The sequence below is a fragment of the Apium graveolens genome, chromosome 11 (genome assembly GCF_009905375.1).
Source record: "Apium graveolens cultivar Ventura chromosome 11, ASM990537v1, whole genome shotgun sequence".
In the NCBI taxonomy this organism is placed as follows: domain Eukaryota; kingdom Viridiplantae; phylum Streptophyta; class Magnoliopsida; order Apiales; family Apiaceae; genus Apium; species Apium graveolens.
Window position 1 is genome coordinate 38,923,948 of NC_133657.1, and position 10,935 is coordinate 38,934,882.

The 10,935-nt window shown below is 40.9% G+C and overlaps 1 protein-coding gene across 1 annotated transcript; it reads left to right on the forward strand.

Moving 5' to 3' along the window:
* The first annotated feature begins 7,125 nt into the window (after positions 1–7,125).
* On the forward strand, positions 7,126–7,602 carry LOC141695462 (uncharacterized). The gene has a single exon (XM_074499706.1). The coding sequence runs from the start codon at positions 7,126–7,128 to the stop codon at positions 7,600–7,602; it is 477 nt and encodes a 158-aa protein (XP_074355807.1).
* The last annotated feature ends 3,333 nt before the right edge of the window (positions 7,603–10,935 follow it).

Genomic DNA, 10,935 nt, shown 5'->3' on the forward strand with positions numbered 1-10,935 from the left:
CGACTTTCTCAACTATTGTAGTTAAATTGTATAGAAGCTGACCGATGATGGGAACAAATATTATGAGCTTAAATAAAAAAATAGTGCAAGTATTCTAGCGAGGTCATTCCAAATTCCAAAACGTTGTCAATCATCAATAAAGATATGATTTTCATCTATAAGCTCGTGTGCAAAGTAATTCAGTAGCAATTAACTATCTAATAAAAAAGAATTCCAGAACATCACTACAATTATTCAATTCACTGTCACAAATAGAATCGCACCAGCACAAATTAATGAATTTATACATACAACACAATATTCATGAAATTATAAGACCTTTAAGACCTTTATAATAGAAATCAAAACTATACGTACAAAAACATAAATAAGCCGTCTATTTTTTAAGCATCAAACCATATCCTTCGCTGTAAAAGTAACTGGGAGCTTGTTTTGTTTCCAGGAATATCCTGCAAGTGTATAATTAAACAAGTAGAAATCAAATGAAATCCTAATTGGTTCCTAATTGAACATGATTATATATGTTTTAGCAGATAGTGAGAGAGAGGGATATGTTGAGTGCCAGGGAAAGAGATAAGTGAGAAAGAGATAATGGATTTGTCGACCTAAACGAGGGTGATGGCCAAAAATACTTTTTTTTTTGAAAATATAATAGGAATACCCGTTTTTGAAAGATATGACCAAAAATACAATTCTAATACGCATTTCAAAAATGGGTAAGGCTATTACGCATTTGACAAATGAGTATTATTTAAAAAAAAACAAAAAAAAAGAAAGTAAAATCATGATGCGCATTACTGACATGCGTATAATGCTTTGTGAAGGCATGATATGCATCTCACGAATGCGTATCCATAATTATTTTTTTTAAATTTTTTTTTTAAATTTTTTTTTAAATTTTTTTTATACAAATTACCCATTTCTAAAATGCGTATTAGTAATACCCAATTTTAAAATGCGTATTAGGTAGGTATTTTTGGCCAAACATTCCAAAAAATGATATTCTTGTCACAAAATTTAAAAAAAGAGGTATTTTTGTCATTTTTTCCCTAAATCATTCCCCCTTTCATTTTTGGCTCTGTTTCAAAATTTTATTTGCTATCAACAAAATTCAGCGCCTTAACCCAGTCCAAAATTCACCTGTTATTTTGTAAATTTTATAAATCTTGTTACGAATGTTTTAGTCATTTTTAATTAAAATTTATTATTTTTTATAGTAAGTAAAATCCATTGTTTATTAAAATTATTTTATTATACATAAAATAAAAATCATTATTTGGTGAATTATACTTTCTAAGAAAAATTTATATTTCTTTTGTTATGATTAATTAGTTCATACATATTCCTTAAAGAATATTTTTTTTAAAAAAAATATTCCTTCACTTGACTATTCTCATTTTACTTTCTAAACAAACCAATGAATTATTTTATCCACGTCAATAATTTTTCAATATAAAATTAATTTTTGGTTTAAATTTATATTTTTATTTATAGTCTATGCTAACGCAGCCTCTTGTGTTGTTGTGGTTAGCACCTTACCTTATTTAGCTATGGAAACATACTCTTATAGCTTTGGTAACCTCATAATGCATCGGGTGGGATAGGATGCAAATATCATAACTATAGTAACATACGCTAAGATAACATCCATGGTAAAATGTAACTATAGGTCATCTATGGCGTAGTGTTAGATCGATATTGTTAGCTTGAAATTTTGGTCATTTGTTGTTGGTACATTTGAAACAATGACAAGAGCAGGAAAAAATACCGTTGGAATACCCTCTGCTAGTACTCAGGTCCAGGACCCGGACCACTCCCAGGCACAGGATCAGGGAGCCGACCGAGACACCCTTCAGGAGCAACCATTGCCACACACCCCCATTCTGGAGAGAGTAGTAAACCCCCGGGACGCCGGGAGCCTTATTGAGCTAAAGCAATACAAGTATATCAATGTTCAAGTGGCTAAGGAACACATGGCCAATCTGACCAACAATGAGCTAGAAGAGGCAATCCGGCTTTCTAGGAAAGAGCAAGCCCGGGTTCAGGAGGAAGCCAAACTAGAGGAGCAATCGAAAGAGTTTGGGGACTCCCAGCAATCCAGGAGATCTGTCTTTGATTGCATAGGAGCTAAAGGGAAGAAGAACCAAAAAGATCAGGTCAATAAGAAAGAAACAGAAGCAGCCAAACAGAAGAGGTTGGAAGAAATGAGAGAACAGATCGGAAAGGAAGAAGAAGCAAAACTTGAGCTCAAGATTCAAAAAAAATGCTGCTAGAAGAAGAAAATCTACGGGATAAGTCCAGGACAAAGAGGACCCGGAGGGACCCCACCCCCGAGGTCATTTCTGATGATGATGAGGAGAAGCAGAAGGACCTCATTGATATGATCCATGAACTGCAAAGGAAGATGGACAGAGACTCTGAAATGGAAGTTGGGAAAACTCTGACACCTTTTAGCAACTCCTTAGAGGCTATTCCTCGGCAAAGAGACCTAAAGCATTATACTTTTGATTCATTCGACGGATTGGGGGACCCAGAAAACCACTTGAATTATTTTGAGCAAATTGCATAAATATACTACTACAACGATTTGACAAAGTCCAGGTTCTTCGCATCGACTTTTAAGGGAGGGGACCTGAGATGGTTTATCCGGATCTCCTCCCGAAGCATCCACAACTGGAAGGAGTTCTGTGCATTCTTTCTCAGAAGGTTCTGAGCAAACAAGACGCATAAGCTGCATATGTGTCACGTGGAAACCATCCGGCAATATGACAATGAATCTCTCTCAGCCTATATGAGACGTTTCCGGGAAGCCATCAACAAAATCTCAAACTTGGACGAGTGAGAGGCTCAAAGAATCTTCAGGAGGAACTTAGACCCGGAGCATAACGAAAGGTACATTATAGAACTGATCAACAAGGAACCCCAAAGTCTAACAGCAGCTTACTCTATGGCCGCCAGATTCATCAAAGAAACTGATGAGCTCCAAGCTATAAGGATGACCCGGAGTGGGGGATCCAGGAGCAAGAACTCTGATGACCAACCGAAAGGGGGTTACTATCAGGACAAAAAATTAAAGCAAAGCCAACAGAATTAGGAGAGACAGACTAATGCTATATTCCAAAGACTTTGTCCTAGGATGGAGTCCAAGAGTGACCTTGGACCAGCCAAACAGTCCCGAGAGCCAAAGCAGGAGCCAGATTGGACTGCCCTAAACAGGACTCGGGAGGAAATATTGAAGGAAATAAAAGAAAAACCATTGTATTACTCTCCAAAGCCAATACAGACTCCCCTGGAGAGCAGACCTTACAACATGAAGTGCGACTATCATGAAACACATGGCCACAAGACAGAAAATTTCCTATCCCTCAAGTACTTCATCGAAGAGCCAGTCAAAAAAGGGAACCTGAACAAGTACTTAGCCCGAGACAACAATCAAAGTGGGGAAGGACCAAACAAAGAAAATAATGTACTAAATGTGGTCCTACGAGGCTCCCACTCCCCACCACGGAGCCCGGACTCAGGGTAAGAGGTACTGTCCATCCATTCATACATGGAGATGGTAATATCCTTCAGCAGCGAGGACTACGAAAGAGTTAATCCTAATCACAATGAATCCTTAGTCGTAACTCTAGATATTTTCGATAATGAAGTCAGGAGAATTTTAATTGACAACGACTCTTCGGTCAATATTCTCTTCAAGCATACTGTGGATCGAATGCAGTTAGGGAGTGTCCGCTTAAATGACTGCCGAGAAGACCCACTCTATGGGTTCGGGAACAACTAAGTCCCGATCCAAGGGACCCTGTACCCGTCATGTTTGGAACTGCTCCCAACCAAGTCACTCACGTAATAAAATTCTATGTTATCAATACTCCTTCATTTTACAATGGCATAATTGGGCGTCCGACTCTAACCAGGATGCAAGCAATAACTTCAATCTCCCACCTCAAAATCAAGTTCCCAACCCCGACTGGAGTCGGCGAATTAAAAGGAGACTATGAAGTAGCCGAGAGATTTTATAGTCAAGTTTTGGTAATGGTGGAGACTCACCAGGACAAGAAGAGGAAGAAAACAGTCCTTCAAAAACAACAAAGTGTCAAGAAGCACCGCCCTCGCTCAAGGGAAGAACCCGATAAAGAAGTGCAAGTCATTGAATCCAACCCGGATCCAAAAGCAACCAAACCAAGTTTGGAAAAACTGGAAAGAAACCAAGTCATTATAGTTATTGAAGCAAATCTGGTCCTAGACCAGGCCAAACCTACCATGCAAGCAATCAATAAAGGAGAATCAACTTAGGCTAATACTTACTTAAAGAAGAATGTTGAAGCCCGGATCCATCTAATGGTCTCGACCAAGGACCAAGCAAAAATTGAAGCCGCAGCTGAAACAGAAGAAATTTCGATTGATAAAAGCAGTCCTACCAAGAGGGTGAAAATTGGGTCTGGACTTACAACAACCTTTAGAGAAGAACTGGTATCCTTACTCTGGGAGTACAGAGATGTGTTTTCCTGGAGTCCAAGAGACATGCCTGGGTTGTACCAGTCCATAGAAATGCACAACCTGGACGTCAACCCGAACAGAAAATCGGTCAAGCAAAAAAGAAGGAACTTTACCTTAGAGAGGCAAAGGGAAATATATGAAGAAGTAGATAAGTTGCTCAAAGAAGGGATTATCCGAGAAATCAAATATCCAGAGTTGTTGGAGAATGTTGTAATGGTGAAGAAGTCAAACGGTAAATGGAGAATGTGTGTGGACTACACCGAATTGAATGATGCATGCCTGAAGGACCCTTGCTCATTGCCAAATATTGATCAACTGATAGATGCCACATCAGGGCACATCATTCTAAGTTTCATGGAAGCCTTCTTCGGGTACAACCATATCAGAATGAACCCAAAGGACGTACCAAAGACATCTTTCATAACTCACAGAGCGGTCTACGCTTAAGTGATGTTGCCATTTGGACTGACAAACACATGATCCACCTATAAAAGAGCGATGAACAAGATATTCAATTCCCGGATCGGAAGAAACTTGGAGTCCTGCATCGAAGATATGATTGAAAAGTCAACAACCATCCCAGGACACATCGAAGATCTGAAAGGGATGCCTTGACAACCTAAGGAAGCATGAACTCAAGCTGAATCTGGAGAAATGTACCTTCGGAGTAGGAGCAGGCAAGTTCTTGGGGTTCATGATTGGAAACCGAGGGATTGAAGCCCATTCGTAGAAAATAAAAGTAATCCAAGAGATGAAGACTCCCCGGACCCAGAAGGATGTTTAGAAACTAGCAGGATCACTAGCGGCACTCAGAATATTTGCCTCCAAGCTAGCAAGAAGGTGTTTACCCTTCTTCGATCTACTCAAAGGAGCCAACAACAAGAGAAAATTTAATTGGAGTCCGGAGTGCCAAAGGGCATTTGAAGAAATCAAGACTTATCTCTCTCAGCCACCAGTCCTAACTAAGGAACAACTTGGAGAACCACCATACCTCTACTTGTAGGCTGGAGCCTTAGAAGTTGGGGCTGACCTAATCCGGGAAGAAAATGGAAGACAACAACCAGTTTACTACGTGAGCCAAGTACTCAAGGATGCGGAGACCAGGTACCCGAGTTTGGAAAAGTTTGCCTTCGCCTTGGTTATGACATCAAGAAAACTTAGACACTACTTTCAAAGAAGAGAAATCAGGGTAGTCAGAAACCAATCATTGAGGAAAATAATTCACAAACCTGATGTCCCGGGAAGGCTTGTTAATTGGGCTATGGAGTTAAGTCTGTTCAATCTAAGTTTCTTTCCCAGGAATGCCATCAAAGCTCAAGCACTTGTTGACTTTATAATCGAATGCAACTTCGATGAGGCAGAACCAGAACCTATGAGAATAGATCCGGATAGCAACCAAGATACAAACCTGGGAGCATGGAACTTGAAAGTCAACGGATCATCAATAAGTGAAAGGTCGGGAGCCGGAAACATCCTAAAGAGCCCTGAGGGCTTCGTGATACAAACAACTATATGCTTCGGCTTCCCGAAAACATACTACCAAGCGAAGTATGAGGCATTGATTGCAGGACTGAAGCTCTCCAGGATTAGGGTCCAAGACTTAAACATCTATAGCGACTCCCAAATTATGGTCAAACAAAGGGAGAATATATAGAGAAAGTCCCAGTTCTGTAAAAGTATCAAGCTCTGGTTCAAAGATACATAACATCAATCCCAAAACACCAAATCCTGCAGATATGTCGAGAAGAGAACCAAGAGGCTGATACCCTATCCAAGCTAGTCCGAAACTCATCAGATCTGGACTGCTCAATTTACTTCGAAGAGTTACAAAGGCCATATATTGAAACAGAAGAAGTATTGGAGATCGACAACAACCAGAACTGGATGACTCCCTTTATCAATTACTTGGAAAAGGGGGAGCTCCCAGAAGACAAAGGAAAGGCTCAAAGATTAAAAGCCAAAGTAGCCTAATTCTTTCTTGAAGAAGGACTACTATACCTCCAGACCTTCTCCTCCCCTATCCTGAAATGAGTCGGCCTGGCATAAGCTAATTATTGTTTAATGGAAGTTCATGAAGAGATATGCGGAGATCACATGTCTACAAAATCCTTGGCTCATAAGATCATAAGAAAAGGCTACTACTGGCCAACCACTCACCAGGATACAATAGAGTTCGTGAAAAAATGCAAGGAATGCCAACTTTTCAGCAATGTGTCCCGGATGAGTCAAGTCCTACCCTCCTTAGTCCTGTCTCCGATCCCCTTTGCTGTTTAAGGTATAGACTTCATGGGATCATTTACCTAGGCAAGAGGAGATCTTAGACACTTTTTAGTTTCAATTGATTACATGACTAAATGTGAAAACAAAAGCAATGAGGATAGTCAACCAGCAAGACTGCATAAAGTTTATGAACAACATTTTGATGAGGTTCGGGATCCCAAGAGTCCTAGTATCATACAATGGACCACAGTTTGTTGGATCAGAATTTGAATCATATCTCCAAGAGCGCGGGAGCAAGCACAAAAAATCATCAATAGAATATCCCCAAGGGAATGGTCAAGTAGAAGTCACAAACATAATCCTGCTCCGAGGCATTGAGAAGAGACTTAGAGAAAGTAAGAGCAAATGGCCAGAAGAGTTTCCAAGTGTATTGTGGTCCTACAGAACCAACCCCAGACAAGCATAGGAGAAACTCCTTTCAATCTGGCTTATGGTATAGAGGAAATGCTGCCGATCGATGTGGGATCCCTTTCTCACAGAGCAATAAACTTTGATGAAATAGCTAACGAAGAAGGACTCAGAACAAATATAGATCTAATTGATGAAGTTCGGGACCAAGTTGTGGAAAAAATGGAGAAATATAAGGGAAAAAAAGAGCACTTCAGCAAGAAGTCCAGGGTCAAAAACTTCCAAGTTGGAAACCGAGTACTTCGAGACACAAAAACCTCAAATCCTACCAAAAATGGAAAGCTAATTTCCAAATGGGAAGGGCCATACAATTTGAAAGAGTTCCTAAGACCAGGAACTTACAAGCTAATGAATATGGACGATTCCAAAGTCCCCAACACCGGGCACAGACTCAGGCTAATAAAGATTTACTAGTAGCAAAGAAAAGGCAACCCCATAAACCAAAAACTTATAGCCTATGGCAAGAAACCACTTTATTAATCCAAATCTTGTATGAAGTAAATTTGAAATCAATGAAAAGTATTTCTGATTTTACGTAGCAATTTTTTATAAGCAGTCTCAGTCCGGGGCCATGCCTGAACCCAGACTAACAATTCATTTGTTACTTATAAATAGTTTTATAAGGAAACAAGCAAAACCAGTCTGGTCTATGCTTGAACCCGGACTAAGCATGTTATTTTTACTTAGAAATATTTTTCTAAGGAAAAAGCAATCTCAATTTGGGGCCATGATCGAACCCGGACTAGCACATCATCTGTTACTTGAAAATACTTTTCTAAGGAAACAAGCAAACCAAGTCTGAGGCCATACTTGAACCCGGACTAGCATATTTTTTTTAGAAATATTTTCTAAGGAAAAAAGTAATCTCAATACGGGGCCATACTTGAACCCGGACTAGCACATTATTTTTACTTAGAAATATTCTTTCTAAGGCAAAAACATAACTAGTCCTGAGCCACACTTGAGCCCGGACAAAGCTTCTAATCTTAGGAAGTTTTGTAAGGCAAAAGCAACCATAGTCCAGAATCATTATTGAACTCAGACTAAAAGCAAAACTTATACTTAGAATTTTTTTTTCAATTTTTTCTAAGGCAAAAGCAATCGCTCTTCACTTAGAATATTTTCCAAAGGCAGGATAATACTTGCAAATATTAATCAAAACAAAAGTAGAAGAAAAGCAATGAAAGCAAATTAAAGCAACCACCCGAACAAAGAGCAGTCCAGAAAAGAGTACAACCATATTATTAAGTTTACAAGAAAAGAACCAAGTCAATTGCAAATATTTCAGAATAACAAATATTAGACTAAGAGTCTGGAGTAACGACAGGGAGAAAGCTGGGGCAAGGGCCATCAAATGGATCCGGTTCTCTGAGTTCGGCCTCAATATCCTGCTTGGCCTTGATAAATTCTTGAATGTAACTACCCCAATCAGCCTCCAGATCAGTCTTGATGTGCTTCTCAGCAACAATCCAGCAACGAGCGACTTCCGGGGTGCTAGCATTAGCAAGGGTCTTATCATACTCCTTTGAGTTCTTGTAAGCTTCTATAACTTCAAACTCCGGCCTCACTACTTCCAACTGCCTCCGGAGTTCTGCAATTTTAGACTACAACTCCCCGGACTCTTTCTCAGCCGTCCCGGCCCGGAATGTCACATCACTCAGATTCTGGTTCAAGCCAGAGATAGTAACATCCTTTACAGAAAGAGCGGACTTAAGATCCCCAAGCTCTTTATTCTTGTCAGAAAGAAGCTCCCAGAGGTTCTTCATCTCAGAATAGGAGATAGTAGCCTCCCCGCCCATAGAAGCACCAAGCTACAGATAAAACATAACAAACAGAATCCATATCAAACCAAAGAAAAAGACTAAGGCAGGGAAATAAAGAACTCCATGATTATACATGTTCCTAGATACAGGTACAATCCTTCATAATAGAACCAAACCCGATGCACTTCATAGCACCCCACTCCATTTCGGAAGGAAGCTAAGCCACGAATGGAGCAACCCGTTCCTCTAGCTCCGGACCACTCATTTCAGAAGCCTCCTGCTCCACAGCTTTGCCCTTATCACGGACAGAATCAACAGCCGGAGGAAGCTGTGACTATTCGGAGCCGCTTATTCTTCCGCCCCAACTCCACTTTGGAACCTCGCCCAAAGGCGCAATCTCTTCAGAATTTATGAAGTCATCATCATTCTGAACTTCGACATCCGGATCGGACCTCCTATCCTCCTCATTCGACTCCGTCTTGGACACAACATTGCTTTGGGACCCTTCTTCTGGACGCGGTTGGGATCTGGACCCGGCAACCGAAGCCTTCCTACTCTGCTTAAAAGCATTTCTCAGTCCCAGAAGAGCATCACTGTAGGCCTAAGCAGACATGTCCGGATTGTAGCGGGGAAGACCTAAAAAATAATAAAAAATAAACAAATAGTCAGGAACAGAGAAAAATGTCAATCCGAAAGAGAAAGAAAAGCAAGTACAAAAAATAAACTACTCCGGAGAAACGGAGTCCGGGACGCAAGCAAAATACTTACAGCCAAGTCTATTCATGGTCTTGTGATTCATAAACATATCCCGGGTCGATTGGAACCCGAGACACTCACAAAAAGTAAAAACAAGCCGGAGAGCATCCCCCATCAGAACCGGATGCCAAACCTGGTCTAAAGACCATCAAGAGCTATATAGGGCAAATAAAAAAGATCCAAACCCTTCAATAAAATCATTCCCCCATTCCAGTATTTCAAAGATGACTGCTGAATAACGGGCCTAAACCCGAACCCATATCCGCTCTCTGTAGCCCGGAAGCGGATCTCATACAAGGGAAGGAAAAAGTAAAAATGCTCGGGAGAAAAGGTAAAAAATAACAAAGGAAGATGGAGGCGGCCTTTTATAGGAAAAACCCGGAATTTACAGGGCCACGCAACCCAGGCTGGGGGGCAAGGAAATCTCAAGTTCTTCTAAAAATAATCTACTTTAGTCCAGATCGGCCTACCTCAGAACAAATCGGACTGGGGGGGCAAGGAAAGCTCAATTTCTTCTAAATACAATCTACCTTAGTCCGGATTGGCCTACCTCAACACAACCCGGACTGGGGGGCAAGGAAAGCTCAAGTTCTTCTCAAATAAATCTACCTTAGTCCAGATTGGCCTACTTCAACACAACCCAAACTGGGGGGAAAGAAGAAACTCAAACTCTCTTAAAGACAATCTATCACAGTCCGGCTTGGTCTACCCCAATACAACCCAGACTGGGGGCAGGCAAAGCTCAAATCATCATACAAGCAACCAACTACAAACACTATCAACCTTACTCCCCCATGCAGAAAATCTGCATAAGGGAATGGGGGGCACATGATAGTTACTATGGCTCCCAAAAGGATTGGGCACGGGCGTGTGGTCGACGCGTTGGGAGCCCCTCTTCTCCTGGATCCATCCAGTCCCAGATATCCCTAGTCCAGACTAGTGATTCCCAGCAGCCCAATCCTTGAAAGCCCCAGAATGTGAGGCACATGCCCAAACGCGTGATAGAGGCAGCTGTCATTGATCAATCATGAGAATAATCAGGGCACGTGTCAGGAGATCCTTAGAACATTCCTCAGTGATTCCCATCCTGACACGTGTAAGGCATCCACCCCAGCCAGGTGTCCTCCGCTCCCAGAACCAATGATTCAATGGTACCAACCCCTAAACCCTATCCTTGGGCTATAAATAGCCCAAGGAGGAAAGATTTTGGGGTTAATTACTCTCATAC